At 43.3% G+C, this 24433-nt stretch overlaps 1 protein-coding gene across 2 annotated transcripts in view; it reads left to right on the forward strand.

Moving 5' to 3' along the window:
- DNAJC1 (DnaJ heat shock protein family (Hsp40) member C1) overlaps positions 1 to 24433 on the forward strand; it is a 181955-nt gene that overhangs the window by 137955 nt on the left and 19567 nt on the right. For both annotated transcript variants that reach the window (XM_034760291.1, XM_034760292.1), the window contains exon 9: positions 21369 to 21488. In XM_034760291.1, coding sequence (XP_034616182.1) covers positions 21369 to 21488 — 120 coding nt within the window. The remainder of the gene's footprint in view (positions 1 to 21368; positions 21489 to 24433) is intronic.

The following is a 24433-nucleotide window of genomic DNA, read 5'->3' on the forward strand; positions in this document are numbered from 1 at the left end:
CACTTTTAGGTGCTCCCTACATCTTTCAGTTTCAGTTATTGTAGTGGTGCAGTTCTGCCACTATAGTTGACCTTTCTAAGTCCTCTAAAACCTCTTAGTCAGGTTCCTTTGAAATCTGGTGTGCCTCAGGAGGATTCAGGTAAGGTTAATGATCTAAATTTGGGGTCATTTGAGCTAAGGCTTGCAGAAATATAAGCCCCTCCCCCCCAAAATAGCCATTTTTCAACAAGTTTCTAAGGTGGGTGTTTTGGTGGTGTGTGTGTGTGTGTGTGTGTGTGTGTGTGACCAGATCACCACACTAAAATATCGGGACACATTGGGGTGCCATCAGCCCTGCCCACAGTCCACCCCCCGCTCCTCCCAGGCTCCACGTCCACTCTGCCCCTGGTCCACGCCCTTCCTCATCCCCCGGCCTGCCGCTGGCTTGCTGCATCCCTCCTCAGTCCCCCACCCACCGCTTGCTCGCCTCTTCACCCCCCTGCCCACCATACACCCCTTTGGCGCCGACTTCCCCTCTGCCAGATGGGTGCTCGCCCACCCCCTGCCTCTTCCTGCTCCTGCACCGTCCTCGCCCTGCCCCCATTCCACCCCCTTCCCCCAAGTCCCCGCCCCTGCCCTGCCTCTTCTCCACCTCCTCCCCTGAGCGTGCCGCATACCTGCTCCTCCCCCCTCCCTCCTGGAAAGCGCTAAGCGCCGCCAAACAGCTGTTAGGCAGCGGGCAGCGCTGGAGGGGCAGCGGAGCAGGGACGCGGCACGCTGGGAGGTGGGGGGAAGGAGGAGGAGGGAGCTTGGCTGCAATTTTCCCTGTGGGTGCTGGAACAGCCATGGGGTCAGCGCCTCCCTCCCACTCACCTCTTTACCTGAATATCGGGACAAATGGCATCCTGATCATACGTTGATCGGGTCGCGAGTCAAGGGTTAAATATCGGGACAGTCCTGCTTTTATCAGGACATCTGGTCACCTGTGTGTGGAGCTAGAGATCAAACTGTTGATATGGGTGGTACAGGTCAAAATGGTCTCAATCTGTTTAGTTTTACCGAAGGTAGTGCATAGCATCCGTTAAATCTTTGGAAAACCCAAAATGAGAACGATATTTTAGAACATTTAGTTTTTTACAGTATGAATGCCTCAATACAGAAAAACTTGAATCCATTTTTGCATTTATTACATCCACTTTCCTGCATTCTCTGCATGTTTTAGCATAATGGAAGAGCTTATTACAGTTTCTACGTATTTGCCTGAATGCTTGACATTTTCTATACTCCTGCTGATTGCCACATCGTTGGCATTGTTTCCTGCTTTTCATTTTTCTGTCCCTGTCCAATTTAATTTCTGTGAACTTCTCCCTTGCTGGTTTAGCTATAGTACTCATATTGATGTGCCCTGTGCCTTTCTCTAGGTTTTTTATTTGTGTTTCTGCTTGTTCTACTGCTGTTAGATGAATCTTCCTTAGTAACGTTTCATGTACTTTTTTATTGTTACATCCTAGGACAATCTGGTTTTTATTTAGTCTTTTAATCCATAATCCCTTGTAACCAACATATTTTCTAGGGACATATTTTCTGTGATCCTCACACATTTTTGTTGTTTCTGCAAAGCTTTCCTCTCTCCCTACCGCCATCTGTATGGAATGCGCTGTGAACATTCAGGGATCCTGTGTCTGTTACTATTAAGAGCAGAACAATCTTTGGCTCATTCTCCAGTTTATTTGCCCCAGTAGCATTCATCCACGCTTCAAATTGTTCCTTGAACCATTTCCAGGCACATTCAGGCTTTTCCCATGATTCTCACAGCCGCTGGAGTTGTTACTTGCAGTTGCACAGGCTCTGTACCAGCCATTACAATGTGATCTCTCACCGGATCTTCCGGTGCACTGTGCCTTCCACTTGTCCATTACCATGTAGTATCTTACTGATGAGCAGAACATAGTCAAGATAAACATTTTATTATGAACAGGAACAATGTACAGCAATGAGGTAACAAATTTTCTACTGCTCTGTGTATCTGCAGCCTGGCACTGTCCAGTCCTACGCTGCTTTCTTTCTGTACAGGAAGTGTGGCATCTCAATACTGCCTTGAGTGCTTATTGTATAGCACAGTTCTTATACAGTTCCCATCTCTGTGGTATCGGACGCTAGTGCTGGAAAATGCAAATTTTTCTTGTATAAATCATCAAAAGGATGCTGTGTAAGTAGTCTAAACACAACAGACTAAAGACTACAATTAAAATAGGTTTTATTATATAAAGCAGCCAAGAGTACAGTTCCTATCCTTTTTTCTCCCCATCTGGGCTGGCTTTTCTAGACTATCCAAATATCTCGGCCTAATTGATAAAATTTAAAAACTTTACATAGGACAGCGGTGCAGAATTTTTAGTACAGGGGATTGCTTTGGAATGCCAAACATATTACCCTAAAAGTATTTAAATATTTCTCCTTTTTATCTCCTGTTTTTCAAATAAATAATGACAAACTGAAATAATTATTTGTAAACTTTATGGAATTATCAATCATTAATTATAGCAAGGCATAGATAATTTAAAAAATGTGTGCCTGACCTTCATAGTTTAGCCATCCAGGAAAGAAAATAGCAGTAATATTCTGTATAACTAGACAAGTAGGCACAAAGATGAATGCACTGTAGTTGGAATTTATACCGTTTTTTGAAGAACACAGTAAAAATTTCACCAACTATTCACATCCTGGGGCCAGAGACAATTCAAAATCAGGACCCGTTGTGCTAGGTACTGTACAAAAACATAAAAAACACACAAAAGCCCCTGCATGAAGACCATCGTTGGTTTAGGCAAAGTGAGTTAGTGGTTTTAGGCCAGTTCCCAGTGAACAGGACTCTACATCACAAAACCCACCACAATTAGTATCCTTATTGGCATTATCAGTAGAGAGACAAGCAGTAAATGGGCCTGGGCACAGACTTACCATCTCATCCTTAAGGAATGGTCCGTCCAGAACAGAGTTAAGGCACACTGTGGGACAATATGGGGGAGCCTGTAACGCTGCGTATCCATACTGTGTGTATTCTCAATCTAGTGTCGTCCGTGAGCAATAAAAAATAACTCAAGATTTAGATTTTAAAAGAAACAATCCCAATGTAAACAAATTAATTTAGATTCCACAGCACATGGAAATAGGTTATTTGGAGTAACACTAGATTTAGAACATCTTTCAGAAACTTTCATTATAATTCATTTGTTTTCTGAAAGTCAGACATTCTTCAACAGCCTAACTAGAGTAACCAGCTTTAGGAAAAAAGCATTATCAGCATCACAGAGCTGTGTGATCCTTGGATGTATAAACAGGGGAGTAGCAAGTAGTAGTAGGGAGATGATTTTTCCTCTGCATATGGTATTAGTAAGATCAATACAGGAATATTGTGTACAGTTCTGGTGTTCACATTCTTAAAAGGATATTGAAAAATTGGAGAAGGTACAGAGAAGAGCCACAAAAATTATTCAGAGTGGAGAAAATGCCTTACGGTGAGATTTAGCACTCAATCTGTTTAATTTATCAAAAAGAAGGTCAAGAGGTGACTTGATTACAGTAAATTAGTAGCTTCAATGGGAGGAAATACCAGATACTAAAAGGCTCTTTAATTTAGTTGCATAACAAGAACCAGCGACTGGACATTAAAACCACACAAATTCAAATTAGAAATGAAGCACAAATTTTGTACAGTGAGGCTGATTAACCTTTGGAACAAACTACCAAGGGAAGTGATTAATTCTGTCTTGTGACGTTTTCAAATCAAGACTTGGATGTTTTTCTGTAGGATATGTTTTAGTCAGACAGAAGGTATTGGGCTTAGTGCTCAGGTAACTGAGTGAAATTCTGTGACCTGTGTTATGCAGGAGGTCAGACTAGATGATTTAATGATTCCTTAAAATCTATGACTGCATGCATCACTACCTTTCTGTGAATCATCCAACCCTCACAGAGTACTGTATCAGTCTTTTTGCAATACATCTGTGTTGTTGTTGTTTCAGGAGTTGTTTAATCAGTCTACATATCCTTATATTTTTGTTTGCATTCAATTTCCACAGTGGATTGTGTTTCTCAGGGGTACCCAGGGTTGTGAGGCACCTTGCTATCGCCTGCCATGGGTCAGCCCTTCAACTACACTGGCCATGTGCAACACAAGCGCTCCCCTCTAGGCCTCAAAGGCCCTGCTGTCATTCTACAGGTTAGCAATTGGCATGCTCCAGCCCTCAAGCCTTCCAAGTTTCTCCGTGGAATGTCCAGCCACTGGTCCACTGGACACTCGCAGTATTCCTAGATTTGCTGCTTGCAAAGAAACAGTATACCCCAGCTTACCAGCTCTGCACTTAACACCCAGTACTTAGATATGTTTATATTGAAATCAAGTATAAATTTAACAAAGCTTAGAGATTCAAATAATAGCAAGTAGAAGTATTGGAAACAAATGGTTACATATAAAATAAAATCATAACATGTATTCTAGAGCCTAGACTTGATGAACAAAATACTCTCATCTTGTAAAGCATTGCTTACCCAAAATCCTTGCTGTGCTTTACAGTCTGGCTGGTTGTGCTCCCCCGACTCCCTTTACAAGACAAGCACGCTTTCAGATTGCCTCCTTGGTGAAGGATCTAGTATGTTCCTTTGAACTCCAAAATATCCCAGAACAATCCTTTGTCTTCATAAAAATGGTACCCCTGCTGTTTGTTACATTCTGTAGATTTCTTCTTCTGTAGATTTTTGTAATCTTACTTAGCCCCTGGCTAATTATGCAAATAGACACACATTGAGGCATACAATACACAAAGAGCCAGGCAGGGAGAAAGGTTCCTTTCAGGCAGGAGGTAACAGACACCTTTCTGACATATATCAACTCCTGTTGATCTGCCTTATCTCCGAGACCTTAAGAACCTAATTTCCAGTATAGATCTATAACTCCTGAAATGTTATCCATACATTTTGCAGTGATTATGTCAACCAGTGGACTACTGGCTCTCTGTAGAGACTTCACATGCATCCTTTGGTTCACTATGCATATGTCTCACTCAGGGGATCCCTGTACAGCCATATGCACCCCATGGGTCCTCTGTCAGTTGGTACCAAGTGGTCCCTGGGTCACAGGATGTACCTGTAATACTGCAAGATTTCAAACCGTTTAACAAAAAATTCCTTTGTCTATGTTATAGCTACTGTGACACCCACAAACAACTGACTGGCTGATCATTACTATTTGTGAATAGCTGGAGATTTAAAAAAATGTTATCAAGGTTATTGCCTTATGTGGCTACTTACTATTTTGAGCTCTACCACTTAGCATTTTTACCCTTTCTCCCATCTTTTTGTTGAGCTATGATCTAACAGACAACTAAGCTCTTAAAGGCTGGGACTGTGGCTTCTCTTACATATAGTACTCACCTGGCACATTGTGGGCACCACTGGAAACAAATATCAAATAACTTCCTCTTGGTGATCAGGATTTTCCTGTCTGAAATAAGTAAATGGGGGTTTGTTTTCACCCTGTACGCTCTCAATATAGTTGTACGCATGTTACTCAACCCAGGAGTGTGAATGTTAAAGTAAGAATCACTCCTTGCCATGCATAGATTGTAGACTGTGTTTCAAAATAAATATTTTACATACATTGGTATTTCTGAACCTAATGATGCACACATCTTTGCTTTTCAAAAAATAAAATAACAGCTGCGATACTAACCTTATAGAGTACACAGAAAGGTTTGAATGCCAGTTTCCAATCTGATTTAACTATCAAAGTGAATGTTAATATTTGTAAATTAGACACTTCATTTAAACGCTGAAAGATTTAAACAACCTTCTGACTGTTAAAACTGGTATTAAAGCTGGCTTACAGTTTCACCCAACGCCTGCCAAAAAGCCAGTGTCAAACATGTCATTTTATCAAAATGGCAGCCACTATAAATCTCAGAAATACCCATTGTAATTAAAATCAACTATTCACATCTCCGTTTATTCATGAGAAGTGCTTCTTAGCCTTTTATTTTGCTTTGAACAAAATGAAAGCAATTTTAAGGTCACCTACTGACTTAAATATCTTCTACATAATATCTTTATATATTATGCTAGCGTCCAGAGACCATACTGCAGGCTCATATCTGAATCAGGATAGCATTGTGTTAAGTGCTGTAGAAACAGTGGTAGATACGGCTCCTGTCCTGAAGAGCTTACAAGATGCTCTAAGATGATGGAGACAGTCAGTTTGTATTATATATACATGTGCTATTTTAAAAATGTTCTGTAACTACAACAATAAATACATATTGTCATGCCCCAGCTTCCTTTCAGACTAGCAAGTTAAACATTAGCTGATTAGTACTAGGGTGCTGAAGCGGAAGTGAATTTTTGAGAAGGAATTTGAGGACACAAGCATAGGAAGAATGTATATCTGAGCAATAATAGTGTATATCCCAAAAATGTAAGAGTTGTGTGTATGAATTCAGCTGAATGTGAGCTGTTGGGACCTGTGTATGTCTTTAATTGGCACCAAGCAGTTGGAGCACAATGCCAGATGCTTAGTAGCCTTGCTAAGGCAGGGCAGATTTCAGCAGACCTTTCCATTACAAGCATGCAAGAAATTAATTTAAAGGTACTATACATTCTGTAATGCGTTAAGTACTATTCATAATACAGCATTGCTATTGGATGGGAACATATATATAGGTACAAATAAAATGTGCTTTGAATTACAAAATTGATTTGGTTGTATGAGTTCTGACTAGGGACCTGATCCTGCAAATGTTAATGCACATGATAAAGAATGAAAAGACTGCTTGCATGCTTAGTTATTCACATGCATGAGTGTTTGCAGGATCAGAGCCTAGAAATGTATTTCATTCAATAAACTAAGCAAAGTGATTCTTATAGTGAAATCCTGCCCCCATTGAAATAAATTGCCAAACTGCCATTGACGTGAATTGAGCCAGGCTTTCTCCCTTTACTTCTTTGCTGTATGCATGTCCAGGCTCCTGCACCTGAAAACTCATGCTTACCGAGCCACATTACAGAGTACATGTGCCTTGTATACATGTAGACACATCCACTCTGGCTAGGGTTGCCAGGCCTCTGGTTTTCGACTGGAATGCCCAGTAGAAAAGGAACCCTTGCGGCTCCAGTCAGCACCGCCGACCGGACCATTAAAAGTCCGGTTGGCAGTGCTGAGGGTCTAAGGCAGGCTAGTTCCTACCTGTTCTGGCACCACACTGCACCCCTGAAGCGGCCAGTAGGTCCAGCTTCTCGGCTTGGGCTCCGCGCGCTGCCCCTGCCCCGAGCACTGGCTCTGCACTTCCATTGCCTGGGAACTGGAGCCAATGGGAGCTGGGGTGGGGGTCATGCCTGCAGGCGAGAGCAGCATGTGGAGCCACCTTTCCCCCTCCACGCCTCTGCCCAGGGATCAGACCTGCTGGCTGCTTCCAGGGAACAGCGCAGTACCAGAGCAGGCAGGCAGCCTGCCTTAGCCCTGCTGCACTGCTGACCGGAGACACCCAACCCTGAGCCCCTGCCCCAGCCTGGAGCCCCCTCCTGCCCCCAAACCCTTCATCCCCAGACCCACCCCAGAGCCTGCACCCCAGCAGGAGCTCTCATCTCCTGCACCCCTGCCACAGCCTGCTCCCACACTCCATATCCCTCAACCCCAGCTGAAAGCCCACACCCCCAACCCAGAGCCCGTACCCCCTCCCACACACCAACTCGCAGCCCCCACCTCCCAGCCTGGAGCCCCCTTCTACACTCCAAACCCCTCATCCCCAGCCCCACCCCAGAGCCCGCACCCCCAGCTGGTGCCCTTGCCCCAGCCCAGAAACCCCTCCTGCACTCTGAGCCCCTCATTTCTGGCCCCACCCCTGAGCCTGCACTCCCAGTTAGAGTCCTCACCCCTTCCCGCACACCAAGTCTCCGCCTCAGCCCAGTGAAAGTGAGGGAGGATGGGGGAGAGCGAGACACTGAGGGAGGGGGAATGTAGTGAGCAGGGGCAAGGCTTCGGGGAAGCGGCAGATCTAGGGTATTCAGTTTTGTGTGATTAGAAAATTGGCAAACCTACCTCTAGCACTGCATTGAAACATGTTTGGCACTAGGATACCTGGGAGTTTATCCCAGGGTTCTTAATGCCTTACTGGCTACATCCAAGGCTAGGGTTGTGGTGTATTGTGGGAGAACTTGTCTGTCTGTCCCAAGCCTCTGTGCAAAAGTCCACCAACGCATGGACTAGCTGAGGCTCTTCCAGATCTGCCAACTCCCTGCTTTTATCTGTTCCAGCCAAAGACAAGCCATGGAGCTTTTCCAGCTCACAGCTCACTGTTGTTGCAGGATACAGATAGAGGGTCTGTGAGATGCTGGTGGACATTTCAGCAGCAGTTTCTGTTAGGAAGTCAGAAGCAGTGGGTCTCGGAAGGGGTACAGACAGTCATGGCACAATTAAGGCACCTGATGCTTGCTGCCATAGCTGCAGATTCATTATATGGAGTCCAGTGCTTCTGGTGCAGGACCACAAGGACAGAGTAGTGGGATTACACTGTCTTGCATTTACCTTTTTGGACATGCAGAGACCTTATTCCCTTCAAATGACATGGTTATTAACAGTCTCCATGCGGACTGTTGTTTTAGGGAACCTCGTTGTCCCTCTGCTGTACCCTGACTTTAAAGGGCCTGGCAAAAGAAAGTTTAATTACTTGCTTAGCAGTTGCAGGATGGTGGTGGAGTGTGAATTTGGCATGCTCAAGGCAGGATAGTGCTGCCTGTAAACCATTTGGATGCCAGTGTGGCAAATGCCATCCGTATTATTGTGGCCTGCTGCTCCCTGCACAATGTCTGAGAGGTGAAAGGCATATATTTCACATAAAGTGAAGACTGAAGACACTGATGGTTTGCAGGTCTGGTACAGGCAATCAGGAAGTGCATTTGTCATTGCTGGGGCTAGATGCACAAGGGAAATCAGGGATGTCTCGTATGCCCACATCCTAGGTTCACAGGATGATGTGCATATGGGTATGTGATGCTATGTGGTGCATTAGGATACATTGTAATGAATTTTTGCGGGCTTTGCAATTTATTTGCTTTGTGTATCTTTTATTTGGGCATTGCAGTTCATTTGCTACTGTTTTTATATGGATTTAGATTTATATTGATTCAGATTCTTTAATAAAATCTTTTTATACAACTTTATGGCTTTTTTCCCCATGCCTCACATACCAACCTATAGTACAGCCAAAACAATCATCCAAATATCAGAGGAGGACGGGCCTACTACAGCAATGAAAGACTACATTATTTTTTGTCCAGGGAAATTGAGGGACAAATTTACCAGGCTCTAGCTCCAGATCTTGTTACAATACCACTTCCTCCCCAGGTCCATTCCTAACAGATCTTTGGATTCTTCTTTTGAGTAATGTCCATATGGGTGCTCTACAGTAGGTTTATCTGCACCCCTGCGCTGAGATTTTAGGTAGCAGTTTCCATTCAACCCGCACATGCACTCTCCCTCCCTCATGGTCTGCCTCAAGGCTATCTAGTACTGCATGGGCATATCCCCCCCAGTTCCTTCTCCCCACTTTTGTCCTCGAATGGAGAGGGCAGTTGTCCCTTCCTTGTCTGTGTCATTAGCATTAGTCCTAGTTGTTTTTGTTTTTTGTTCTCTTTAATAGGTAGTATTTCCTTTTTACTCCATTGGGATTAAAAAAAAAAGAAGAAAAAGAACTTTAGTTTATTTTTCCTGCCCAGTCTGGGGAGATTTCCCCGACTCCAGGGGCATTTAGAAGACACTCTGAGTTCTTTCAGTTGAAAAAAAGAGGAAAGAACTTTATTCTGCATTCTTCATTGCCAGAGAGTAATAGCTCCCCTCCCTCCTACCCCCCATCATGCCTGGCCTGGCTCCCCTGGCTTGCCCTTTCCTGCAAGGAGTCAATTCCTGTAACGGCCAGACACACTCACTGTTGAAGGAGAAGGCACTTCAACTTCCAGGGGACTCCAGTGTTGACCCTGGATCATCCCCAGAGCCTTCAACTTCAGAGGGAGTAGTGTCACAGAAAAGACCAGCAAATTCCCCCCATAAAAGCTCCAAGCCCCCAAACTGAGTCACTGGCTAGCCAGAGGGGTTCCCCAGTGCGATTGGCCACCTCAGTATCAGCGGCTCTGAAGCACGATACCCAGAAGCATCAGGGTGCCTCCACTATGAGCTCTGCTACATCACCTAGAGACGCCAGGGGCTCAGGCTCTGAGGGAGCGGTACTGCCCCCCCCCAAGGACAAAGACAAATACCGTACCACCTCTAAAGGAGCAGCACCAAGAAAATCTTCAGTATGGGTGTGATAAAGCTCCTGTGTAGGGAACCACTCCCTTTCACAACCTTTGGTACCGACAACATACCACGGACGCTCCTCTGCAGTACTGAATGAGCTGACAGTACTGCAAGAGTTCTGGTACCCTAGAGACCTGATGGTTGGGGAAGAACCGCAATCCCCATTATTCAGAGCCAGTACCAAGCACTTCCCGGCGCCCAGAATCACCCTCTGGACCAGGCCATATACTACCAATATCCTGGTCAGCGTCACCCTTACCCAGTGACAAGTCTGACAGTAACCAGGAGGATGTCATTTGCCTGGCCTGTCGTGGCCCACTGTCACAATATAAGGATCCTCCTCCATTCCATCAAGACAACCCATGATTGTGGTACGGGCCCCCTTGGAAGCCACCACCACCCATGCTTTCCTCCCTAAATGGCTGTATTGGGATCCTTGGACTATGTACAGATCCCATATTTTGCGGGCATTCAGTATCTCTCAGAGAGAGTCTGCTAGATGGTCTCCTATAGCATCACTGTCCAGAGCCCTTGAACAGAGGAGAAAACTTTTGTGGAACAGAAGGAAAGGCCCAAAGGGGAAGCTACCCCTCCAGCAAGCTTCTCATCTTTGCCAGATGAGGCTGTAATGCCGCCCTCCTCCATTACTAGCTGAAGATTTCAAGAATTTGCAAAACCTTACTAAGAGGGTGGCAGATAAGCTGCAGTTCAAGTGCTTGCTCATGTCGATTCCATTCTAGGTGTGCGCACGCCCACATGCACAGTCGTCGGAGATTTTTGCCTTAGCGGTATCCGTAGGGTCAGCAGTAGTGCCCTTCGGAGTGCTGCGCTCATGCGTCGGTATATTAGATGCCACCAGCCCTCAGCCCTTTCATTTCCTTCTTACCGCTCATGATGGTTGGTCGGAGCACCTCGTCTAGCATTGCAAGAATGTTAGCAGTTCTTAACAGACCATTGTTCTCTTTGTATGTAGTTCTTAGGTCCTTAGTTAGCCCCGTTCCCCGGACTTCAAACCCCGTTCATCATGCAACAGGCCAATGCCTGTTAGTGACCCCCACAGCAGCTGTTTGAAGTGCTTGGGGGAATCCCATATAAAAGGACAAGTGCAGGATTTGCAAAAGAACTTTCATCCCAGAACCCAGAAGGAGCAGGATATCTGCTTGAAGACCCTCCTCATGAAGGCTGCACTTCGTCCGGCATTGGAGCCCTCCCGATTGGACTCTGCTTCTAGCACCTCAGTGTCGGTGCAGAGTGCCCCGTCGGGCACCATTCCCCCTCACCTGTGCCCAAAATGTGACAAAAGAAAAGAGGCTCCCCGGTGCCATTTAAGGAGGGGAAGGGGGCTCTGGGCAAAGGACCTAGTTCAGGCCATGCGCCTGCTCCGGAGCTCCAAGGGGGTACTGCTATGGTCGGACTCCCTAGCCCAACTAGGGATCCGACTCCCGAAAGTGGCAGGGGACCCTGGCTGCTACTGGGACCTTGGCCGCCTGGGCAGCGTCGAGTGTCAAAAGACCTCCATGGGCCTTCCGGTATCATGGATGCCACGCCGGCTGCCGGACCTGGCTAAGGCCTTGCAATTCAAGGGCAAGCCAGCCATAGGACCCCCTCCCCCAGAGAGCGGTGGAGCACCATTGGTCCCCAGATCATAGGTGTATGTCCTCGTCCCCACAGCCTAAGACCCTGGCCCTGCAATCTTTGTCTCCAGCCAGAAGATTTAGGTCTCTGGCATCGTGCTGTCCTTCCATGAGGCCAGAATCCATGGAATGCCAGAATCGAGGCACCCATCTCCATACTCCCAGTACCAGCCAGCCTCTCACCAGAGATCGCCCCAGTGCAGGTCGATATCACTTATAATCTTGCAGGTGTTAGTCCCCACCAGCGCAGGACCATTCGCTGTCAGCACCGGTACCACTCGACAGACAGACTCCGATCCCCGTCCGACAAGGGTTAGCTGGCAGACTCAGGCTTCCACAGCCCTGCCTTGGTCACCAGAAGGGGAATGGTCCGAGCCAGAGCCAGAGTTCAGCCCCTTGCCGAGAAAGCATGGATCCCCATTGGTCCTAGAAACCGGCACGACATCCGTGGCAGTAGCGTGGCAGCAGGACCAGTGGCCTGTTCAGTGGCCTTGTTAGAATATTGGGCATTGTGATCTACCCGTATCTAGACGACTGCCTCCTCAGGACTTCCTCGTTTCAGGGACACCATACGAGCCATCCAGACAACCACATGCACATTTGCATAGCTGGATCTACAGCTCAACTTAGAGAAATCAGCATTGACCCCGGTACAGTGACTGGAGTTTATTGGCATCTACCTCGATGCAGTACAAGCAAGAGCGTTCCTCCTGTTACACAGCCTCACCCTCTTGTAAGTCTCATAGAGACAGTCCAGGCCAGCCCTCAGACATCGGCCAGGAACTGCCTGCAGCTGTTAGGCCATATGGCAACATGCAGCTTCGTCACCCTAAATGCCCAGATGTTCATGGGGGTGTCTTCAGATGTGGCTCGCTTCTGTCTATCCCCTGAACAGGGACAAACTAACCAAACTGCTATCACTGCTCTCTGCAGTAAAGCACTCCCTGGACTGGTGGAAAGGCCCATCTAACATCTGAGCAGGCGTTCCATTCATGCAACTGCCACTGACGCTGACTCTAATAAAGGATGCCTGCCTAATAGGCTGGAGAGCTCACCTACATGACTGCAAGGTTCAAGGCAAGTGGTCTTCCACAGACGTGATTCTCCATATCAGTCTTTTGGAGCTAAGTGCCATCAGGAACACCTGTGAACACTTTCTGCCTTTCATCAAGAGCACCCACAGAAAGGTCATGATGGACAATATGACCTGCATGTTTTATATAAATCGCCAGAGGGGTGCCAGATCTCCCTCCCTCTGCACAGAAGCTCTCAAACTTTGTAATCTGTGCACCCATCACAATGTGCTCATCTTAGCTGTCTAATTATCAGGGATACAGAACGTGCCAGCTGACAGCCTCCGTCGGTACTTTTCTCACGACCATGAATGGGAGCTGAACCCAGAGGAGCTTTGAGATCTATTCACTCTTTGGGGAACCTCAACTACAAATCTCTTTGCTACTTACCAGAACAAGAAATGTCCTCGTTACTGCTCCAGGGCCAGCCTGGGGAAACATTCACTCAGAGATGCCCTCATCCTCCTATGGGACAGAGATCTCTTGTATGCCTTTCATCCATTTCCGCTTCTATCCAAGGTCCTGTTGAAAATTTGATGAGACAAAGTGAGAGTTATTCTGATTGCCCCCTTCTGGCCAAGACAAGTCTGGATCCCTTACCGGACACCTCCAGACCTAGCTCCTTCTTGGTTCCAAGACTTAGAGAGAGAATGCTCTGAGAGATAAAAGACGTGTTTCTTTACAGCCGAAAGTCGACCACCTGATGTACTTAGCTACAAAAATGGAAATGATTCCAAGTTTGATGTCATTCTAAGCACACAGACCCAGCTTTGTCTTCCCTCCCTCTGATTTTAGATTACATTTTAGACCTCGAGGTCAAAACCCTCACTCAGCTCCCTTAAAGTACATCTTGCTGCCATAACTGCTTTTCACTGTCAGATAGACAGATACTCGATGTTTGCTCAGTCACTGATGTGTAGATTCCTTAAGGACATTGGGATTCTCTTCCTGCATGTGAGACCATCCGCTCCAACCCGGGATCTTAACCTAGTTCTCAGTGCTTTGATTGGACCTCCTTTTGAACCCAGGGCAACTTGCTCTCTCTTACACCTGTCTATGAAGACAGCATTTCTAATTGCCATCACCTCAGCTAGGCACATAGGAGAAGTAGCAGCCCTAATGGCACACCCATCATACACTGTCTTTTTTAAAGACAAAGCAACTCTGAGGCCGCATCCCAAGTCTCTCCCTAAAGTTGCCTCCACTTTCCATGGGAATCAACAGATCCATCTTCCTGTTTTTTTCACAAAACCACATCATGAAAACAGGGAGGCGATTTTGCATATGCTAGGTGTTAGAAAAGTATTAGCATTCTACTTGGACAGGACTAAGGACTTCAGGAAGTCCCCTAAATTCTTCCTTTCATTTGCAGAAAGATCCAAAGGCTCTGCAATATCGGCTCAAAGATATCCAAATGGGTCTTGGGTTGCATTAATCACTGTTATCAAGGACGCATCCTGTTGTCTCCATCTAGAATCCATACACAGTTCATGAGGTTAATTTCGACCTCGGTCGCATTCATTAAAGATGTCCCTATCTCGGAAATCTGCAGAGTAGTGACTTAGGCCTCTGGCCACACTTTCACAGAACACTATGCGATCACTGGAAATTCAGCTTCCAATGCCATCTTCGGCTCCACAGTAGTAACAACCAAAGCCCCAACTCTACATGGGGGATACTGCTGTGAAGTCACCGACAGTGGACTACCCATAGGGACACTATTTGAAGAAGAGGAGGAAGTTACTCACCTTGTGCAGTAACAATGGCTCTTTGAGATGTGTCCCCCTATGGGTGCTTCACTATCTGCCCTCCTCCCCTCTACTTCAGAGTTCTCCATAAGGGGCTGTGCTGTAGAGAAGGAATTGAGTGGGGTTCACCTGCACAGACCACTTAGGCTACGTCTACGCTACCCTCCTGAATCGGTGGGTAGAAATCGATCTCTCGGGGATCGAATTATTGCATCTCGTCGGGATGCGACAATCGATCCCCGAATCGACGCTTGTACTCCACCAGCAGAGGTAGGAGTAAGCGCCGTCGACGGGAGAGCCGCAGAGGTCGATTTGCCGCCATCCACACAGCGGGGTAAGTCGGCTTCGATACGTGGAATTTGCGTATCTTAAATCGACACCCCTCCCCCCCCATAGTGAGGAAATAGCCTCAGAGAGGGACATTGCATGTGTGGGCTGAATGGACACTGCTACCTAAAATCTCTGATTAGAGACACGGGTGCACACACACCTACAGTGGAGCACCCATAGGGACACACATCCCGAAGAATCATACTTTCTCGACTCCAGAGCCCACAGTCCTATATGATCATCTCTTGAGGTGGTGGCAACACCTGGTTAGAATTTTATAGTAGTTGCCAGACTTTCCAGTCCCATCCTTCATCGTGAGGTAAGTGGACTTGAGGTGCTTGATCTGCTCCCTGCAATACTGTGCGGTTTGGTCAATGTCAACCTCCACCACCCTCATCAAGATTTTAATCATATAAATGCATGTTTCTGTTACTTCTGCCAAAAAAAAAAAGGACCTTGCAGCCCTCACACTACAGGTTAGCCAGAATCACTGGTTGATGGGCATCTTTCTTCTGTCTGACTGAACTGGGTTTAGTTGTGTTAACAGTAGCGTAATATACTTGCAATGAAGGGTTAATGCCTAATGGCTGTATTTAAACCAGCAGTTAGCTTCCTCTGCATAGGAGGCGAGTGGGAAGTCAGCAGATAGAAGGACTGGAACATACAGGCCCTGGGAATTGTGGAAGGAAGCATTGGCAGACTATCCAAATATTTAAAGTCAGCTACACGTGCTTTAGCTACATCCTGCAAAATGGGTGGGCAGAGACACACCCCCAGATACACTTAGTCTTGCCAGCTTATGTCTATACCTAAAGCACTACAATGGCACAGCTGCAATGCTGCAGCTGTGCTTGTGTAGCACTTCAGTGTAGACATTTACTACAGCGACAGGAAGGGGTCTCCCATGGCTGTACATAATCCACCTCCCCGGAAGACAGTAGCTCAGGCAATAGAAGAATTCTTCTATTGACCTTGCATTGTCTTGACCCAAGGTTAGGTTGGCTTAATTAAGTCTCCAAGGTGTGGATTTTTCACACTCCTGGGACACCTATGCCAAACTAATTTTTCAGTGTAGGCCACCTCTAACAGTATGTTCTTAGGATGTTTAGCCATATCCAAGGGCTCTATGTGTTGGATGGGGGGGAGGGGTTGGACTAAAACGTGTCAGAAGCAGTGTCTGACCACCTGCTATGTAGACATATTCTTATGTGTACAATGGGGTAGGCCAAGGGCAGAATTTCAGCCTTTGAATTTCTTGATAATCATCAAATTAGAATGGATCCTTTTTAAACATGGGAACTTTGATGTGAATTCTAAAATGTAAATACTTCTCAAGTCTATCAATAAAATTCTATGCAGTTGTGTAATTCTTCAAAATATTAATAATTTTAAATTAGAGACCAAAAAGATGGTTTTTCTTGAAAACAAATGCTACTCTGTGTTCTTAACAACTTGATTTTTTAGTTTCTATTGTTTGAAGAAGGAATTTTTTTTATTAAAAAAGAAGAGACCACATAGCATTTAACTGCTTTTACTACACATAATAGTGATGCAAAATAACATACCACATTCTTAGTTGTTCTTTAAAGGTTGCAGAGGAGTTTGACTGACCTCATTCTTCAATAAGCCATTTAAAGGAATATAATTTGAGCAAATGCTATGAATTTTTTAAATTTGTAAATGTAATTAATGTTAAAAGTAGGGCTGTCAAGCGATTAAAAAAATTAATCACGATTAATCGTACTGTTAATAAATACCATTTTTTAAAAATATTTTGGATGTTTTCTACATTTTCAAATATATTGATTTCAATTACAACATAGAATACAAAGTGTACAGTGCTCCCTTTATATTAATTTTTATTACAAATATTTGCACTGTAAAAAAAAGAAATAGTATTTTTCAATTCACCTCATGCAAGTACTGTAGTGCGATCTCTTTATCATGAAAGTTGAACTTACAAATGTAGAATTATGTACAAAAAAAACTGCATTCAAAAATAAAACAATGTAAAACTTTAGAGCCTACAAGTCCACTCAGTCCTACTTCAGCTAATTGCTCAGACAAACAAGTTTGGTTACAATTTGTAGGAGGTAATCCTGCCTGCTGCTTGTTTACAATATCACCTGAAAGTGAGAACAGGTGTTCACATGGCACTGTTGTAGCTGGGGTCGCAAGATATTTACGTACCAGATGTGCTAATGATTCATATGTCCCTTCATCTTCAACCACCTTCGATAGGATATGCCTCCATGCTGATGATGGGTTCTGTTCAATAACGATCCAAAGCAGTACGGACTGACGCATGTTCATTTTCATCATCTGAGTCAGATGCCACCAGCAGAAGGTTGATTTTTGTTTGTTTGTTTGTTTGTTTTGTTCAGGTTCTGTAGTTTCTGCATCGGATTGTTGCTCTTTTAAGACTTCTGAAAGCATGCTCTACACCTCATCCCTCTCAGATATTGGAAGGCACTTAAGATTCTTAAACCATGGATTGAGTGCTGTTGCTATTTTTAGAAATCTCAGATTGGTACCACCTTTGTGTTTTGTCAAATCTGCAGTGAAAGTGTTCTTAAAACGAACATGTGTTGGGTCATCATCTGAGACTGCTATAACATGAAATATATGGCAGAATGCAGGAAAAACAGAACAGGAGACATACAATTCTCCCCCAAGGAGTTCAGTCTAATTAATGCATTATTTTTTTAACGAACATCAGCAGCATGGAAGCATGCCCTTTGGAATGGTGGCTGAAGCATGAAGGGGCATACGAATGTTAAGCATATCTGGCACGTAAATACCTTGCAATGCCAGCTACAAAAGTGCCATGTGAATGCCTGTTCTCACTTTCGGGTGACATTGTAAATAAGCAGTATCTCCCATAAATGTAAACAAACTTGTTTGTCTTAGCGATTAGCTGAACAAGAAGTAGGACTGGGTGGACTTGTAGGCTCTAAAGTTTTACATTGTTTTGTTTTTGAGTGCAGTTAGGAAACAACAACAAAAATCTACATTTGTAAGTACACTTTCATGATAAAGAGATTGCACTACAGTACTTGTTTGAGGTGAATTGAAAAATACTATTTTTTATTTATCATTATAGTGCAAATATTTGTAATATAAAGTGAGCACTGTACACTTTGTATTCTGTGTTGTAATAGAAATCGATATATTTGAAAATGTAGAAAAACATCCAAAATATTTAATACATTTCAATTGGTATTTGATTGTTTAACAGTGTAATTAATTGCAATAAATTTTTTTAATTGCGATTATATTTTTTAAGTTAATCGCGTGCATTAACTGTGATTAATCGACAGCAATAGTTAAAAGCTGAGGCCTATAGCTCTGTTTACTTTCATTTTGTATTCAGTGTGGAGAGTTAATCCCAGAGCAGGGCTTTTCTGATGCAAAATCTGAATGCTTGTGTAGTCACAACAGCTGTCCCCTCACTATGTGGTATCTTCCATTACCTAACTGCAGAGATGAATTTTGGCCCAGTATTTCAGTAATATTGGACACACATGGTTTTAAGTGACAAAGCTGTATGCTTATTCATTCATTTGAGACTCAGTTACAGTTGGCTCCAAATCAGAACAGGGAGAATACATTCACACTATGGCCACCCTCATGCCTGCTTGTGGCAGTTGGATCATAGTAGGCACTGTTGCATCTAAAGACACAATTATCTGTTGCTGAGGAATTGCAAATTCACCAAAGCTCTTTACAGCACTTGTGGTTAATAATGGATTCCTAAAAAGCTCTATTAAAGAATTTCAGACCTATCAATTTTATGTCCTTATTTTTATTTTATTGTTTTAAATTGTATTATTGTAAGTTACCATGTTATTGAAATAATTGTTTCATTCAGTACATTCAACATATTGGTATCATAGATGCACATAGAATTAGTAGGTTTGTTTGTTTATTTTTTAAAGATCAGTATTGTTTATTAAAGATCGGTAGACAGTAGGTTTTTATTAGAATTCCTATATGATGAAAATAGCTAAGGAAAATGATGTTTACTTTTGTAACATTTACACACAAGAATTAAAATATGCAGCACATCCAAGAATCAAATCTTACAAAAAATGGTTTTAAAGAATTTAAAACATATCAGACAATTTGTTACCTCTAAAATGTTTCTATTAGTGCAGAAATATGATTTTGATTTTTGTGTGAAATTGTTTGGATATGCTTTGAATATTGTGTTAAGATACATCTGTGCAGATACTTTTGTGCTACAAGCATTTACATTTGAAATCAATGTAAAACATAATTTTCATTTGTTACTGAAACAAATTGCATTTACTAATGCTTACATTCCGTGTGTGCGGTTCTATACTACGTATGAAAAACTTATTAATTAAAATTCTCTACTTAGCCTCTTTTATTTTAAAAATAAATAAATAGTCCTGGAATTATATTTTCAAAACTAGAATATGTATAGGTACCCAATAACTTCACTTCTATGAACCCCAAAGTTATGGAAATATGTAAATAAAGAAGTTTTAATTCAGAACATGTATGCTTTTACAATAAATAAACTGTAAGGTTACTGTGTGATAATGAAACCTGGTTTGTATTTAGCATGTTCTTCACAAGCCACTAGTATACATGCCCACTTTATTATATATGTAGTGTATGTGCTATATCTCTCTCACTACTATGTGTGTGTGTGTGTTGCATTTAAACTGATAATGAATTCATGCTTGTATTAAAAGCTATATAAATATGAATATTTTGAGGCTTTTAGCATTTGATGAACAAAGAATTACGTGGCTACAAAATAGAACAATTGATAAAATCCTCCCCACTATTGGCTATTATTTACTGTCTCTTAAGTGGCAGGTTGTATTTATGCCAATTTATCTGCTTCAGGGAACATTCTTGATAGCAGAACAAAGTGAATAAAAGTAGTTTGCTTTGCAAATGAATGCAAATGGTAGAGCCTTTCGGGAAGCCCTTTAACAGGGGCAGTGCACTTTGATTATGAGTGAAGCTGCCATTTGGACATAGTGAAAAGAGCACGCTTGAACCATTGATTGGGGGAGACAGTAAAAAGTCAGGAAGGGCCCGTTAAGCTTGCAGTGCGGCAGGCGGATGTCAGTGTGGTTAGAGCACAGTGGGAGAATGACAGGCAGGATTAGTGTCAGGGAGAAGCTTTGCTGTAGCTGTGGAGATGGTCCCTGGGGTCACTCACCTCTGACTGTTGTTCTGTGCTGATGGCTCTGTAATGCAAACTGCTTGATATATGCCTGTTCATTATCAGAAATGGTGATTAGAAAAGGTATTTATCATAAAGGATTCTTTTAAAAAAATAGAAATGGTTAACTACTTTTTACAAATGCTTAGTTCAATAGTCCCTTCTTTTACTAGTGTGGAAGGCTGGGTACAGAGCCTTGTGTTCTTGGAGAGGCAATTTAACATACAAAGATTTAATAGTTAATTTGACAATTATATCTGAGGAACCAGTGTTTTCTTGCTTTACTCATTTTTATATGGTTGTCATAAAGGAGGAAATTGTTTACGATTTACAGCATGCTGTTACAGTAGAACATTGTTTTATATTTTGGTTATTGGGCCTTGTTGCTCTTTGAAAATGTCCAGTTCCTTTCTGTTTTCTTCGTGTACAGTGCACAGAAGCCACAGGATTTAGGTGCTTTTAAAAAAAAAAAAAAAAAATTCTCAATGGAATGTAAAATTGTCAGATTTCACTTCCAAAATGTTAAAATATAATACATTATGGGGGCTTTAACAACTGACTGAATTGGGCATGCTGTTTTAAAATACAGATTTATAAATAACATTTTAGGATTATTTTCAGTATTTTTTTTCAATTGAGGACTTTTTAAAGATTTCTCTTCCTTTATATATCATTCAGTTATACGTAAGAGGATTTTATATATTATCTAAAATGTTGATATCTTAGACTGTGGTTTAATCTTTAAGCAGTAAAATTGTTTATTTTGATTTTTATTGCTTGCTTTTTTCATAGTGACATAAGTTAAATGTGTCTACTGCACTAATGTACATTTTGTATATTAAATATTTTTAATGGTTCAAGTTCCTTCCCTGACTGTTGTTTTTATGTACTGTTTTCTGTAACAGAGCATTCAACTAACAAGCTTTGGAAACCATATTAAATTACATTGTTACAACAGCCATTATTTGATTAATTTATTTAATGTCTTCACTATTTTATCCAACTACATTTTTTTCATTTTCCCAGCATAATAAATGTTTTACAAATGTTTTGCAGGCACCTGAATGGACAGAAGAGGACCTTAGCCAGCTGACAAGAAGTATGGTTAAGTTCCCAGGGGGGACCCCAGGTCGATGGGAAAAGATTGCTCACGAATTGGGTCGATCAGTGCCAGATGTGAGTTCACTCAGATTTGCTTTGTATGGAGAGTGACAAACCAGAACAAGACAGGCAGTGTAGAAGGCAGACATAGATGGGGTCCAACATTGTCTTTTGAGAGAGGCTGCAATCCTTTTAGGACCTGGAAGTGAACCATTAACTAACTAAGCAAGAAGCAGATGTCAGCAGTCCCTTGCTCCACAATTAACAGCTGTAACTGATCAGCTGTATGGGGGATTCTGGTGCTTAGAGACCTGAGCTACTGTAACCTGATAACAGAAAAACAATGCCAGTTTTAGTGATCATAGTAACTAACCCCTTTTAACTGCAAATGGACATTTGTGAGTTCTGTTTAAACCAGGTTTAAAAAAAAGTATGAATCATCGAATAGCGTTTAGACAGGAGGGTTCCATTAATTAAACTGAAATATTTCTACAAAATGATAAAACAGTTGGTCTGAGATTGATACTATTTCAGTTCCTATTTCCAGACTATAATATAGTTAACAATGGTATTGTGTAAAATAATTAATATCCTTATTCAAATACTTATTTTATGGTGGTGTGCCATATATATAAAATATGGCACACCACCGTGTAAACAAACTGTACTTACGGATTTAAAGTGTTATCCTGAAAAGTATAAAAAAAAATTTTCATTTTCAGCAGTAGATCACTTGTATATGCTCTACAGTGTCTGCAGAGTACCATTCAAAAGTCTCTTCAGTTGATCCTATTCCAAAGAGTCTGGAGGGGTTAAAGAGAATAAGATTTAAATGTTTCACTCTGTTGATGCACATTTTGGAGCTTGTTGTTCTGTATTCAGCAATTAAAACCTAGCAAAGATACTTTTTTTGAAAACCAAACCCTCATTTAGTCAAATAGTCATAAATTGTCATATATGTTACAGTGAGTTATCTGCAAGCCAGTTTATAAAGTGTTTTTACCTTTTCACTGGAAACAAACATAGGTGATTTTTATCCCTATCATTAAGAAACTAAAGAAACCTATATTATATCCAGGCAAGCTATAGGGATCTTGATGTGCATGTGACTAAGCAATTTGTAACGTAATATACTGCAGATAGTGAAATACATTGTGTTCTGTTTAGAGATAGGAGTGTCTCTCACTTCATAGTAGTGGCCAGCGAGGGCCTCATTAGAAGACGCTTTAGTTTACTCAGGAGTTGTAAGTAATACATTTTATTGTAAGCAGTTTGACAGTGTACTATGTGTGAAAAAGAACTCTTTAAACACAGACTTGCACAAAAATTGTTGTTAAAAATCTGCCTGAGACCCCATTATTATTAATTATTATATTTATATTATTTTAGTGCCTGGGAGCACTAGTCATGGACCCCATTCTGGTAGGCACTGTACAGACAGAGAATAAAAAGACCAATACGTTTAGAATCTGTCTTTGAATATCTAGTGGGTCCATCACTAAAATCTCTGGGCACTAACAAATTACACAATGCAAAACCTGTCCTAAAAGATTACATTCTACACCCTTCTTCATCTGTTGTCAAGTGTGTGTGTCTGTGTGCGTGTGTATGTATGTATGTTAAAAATATGTTTTTATAGAGAGCCTTTCACACATGAGATCCCAAAATGTTGCCTATACATGCCCAGTATTGGGGGAGAGAAAGAAGACTGCTGCTCAGACTCCGAGAGAGAGAAACTGAACCACTGGGTCCTCTGTCCCCTGAGCTATCTGATGAGAGATGAGAAAGATATATTCTGTAAGCACTGAGCTGGCAAGGAAAAAGGAATCATAAGAGATGTTTTACAAGGGGAGTCAGGATCTGGAAATATACCTGCTATAGCATTGATTTCTTGTGGCCAGTATGTAACAGGGTGGCTCCTGCTGGATGTAGCCACCCCTGATTACAGAATGAGTCACACCTGGAAGAGATCAGGATGATTGCCCTATAAACAGCAGCAGGAGGCTGCAGAGAAGGGGGGAAGTGCAGGAAATTGTAGTGTGTGTGAAGGGCTCCTGCAGGGAAGACCACAAGACCAAGGGAGCTCTGACAGAGCTGGAACGTAGGGAGCAGGAGGCTCCTGTTGTGAAATCCGGATGGAGTTTGGGCCTACAAATTGGGGGCCTAGAGGCCTGTGTCAGAAAGCTAAGTTCCAGCTAGGATGAGCTGAGAGGATGGGCTGTGAAAACAGAATAGGACAGAAGAGTTCCAGCTGTGAGAGAAGACACTGGAACAAAGTATGGACTGTTGTGTGGTGATGGACTTTATTTTGGAACTGTGAGGATTAAGAGGAGTTTGTTATTTAGGGTTACCATATTTCCACAATCAAAAAAGAGGACGGGGGGGGGGGGGGCGAGCCCTAGCCCTAGCCCTAGCCCTAGCCCTAGCCCTGCCCCCATCCACTCCCTCCCACTGACTGCCGCCCTCAGAATCCCAACACCCCCCCCCCCGCTTCTTGTCCCCTGACTGCCCTGACCCTTATCCACTCGCATGGGTGACAGGGTTGTAGAAATTTTGGTGGTGTCCAGAACCCACCCTCCCAGCACCTGCCTAAGGCTCTAGGAGGGAGTTTGGGTGGAGGGAGGAGGTCTGGGGTGCAGGTCCTGGGCTGGGGATTGGGGTGCAGGTTCTGGGATAGAGTTTGGGTGCTGGGTGCAGGCTCCGGTCTGGGGCAGGGGGTGGGTGTGCGGGGGGGGGTGAGGGGTGTAGGCTCTGGGATGGAGTTTGGGGGTGGGAGGCGGTGCAAAGGGAGGGGGTGCAGGCTTTGGTAGGGAGTTTGAGGGCAGGAGGTGGTGTGTGGGGAGGGGGTTTGGGAGGGAGTTTGGGGATAGGAGGGGATGCAGGGGTGAGGGCTGTGGGTCTGAGGATGAGGGGTTCATGATGCAGGGGGGTGCTCAGGGATGGAGCAGAGGATTAGGGTGTGGGAGGATGAGGGCTGGGGATGAGGGGTTTGGGGTGTTGGAGAGGCTCGGGGCTAGGGT

Source organism: Trachemys scripta, chromosome 2 (genome assembly GCF_013100865.1).
Source record: "Trachemys scripta elegans isolate TJP31775 chromosome 2, CAS_Tse_1.0, whole genome shotgun sequence".
Taxonomy (NCBI): domain Eukaryota; kingdom Metazoa; phylum Chordata; order Testudines; family Emydidae; genus Trachemys; species Trachemys scripta.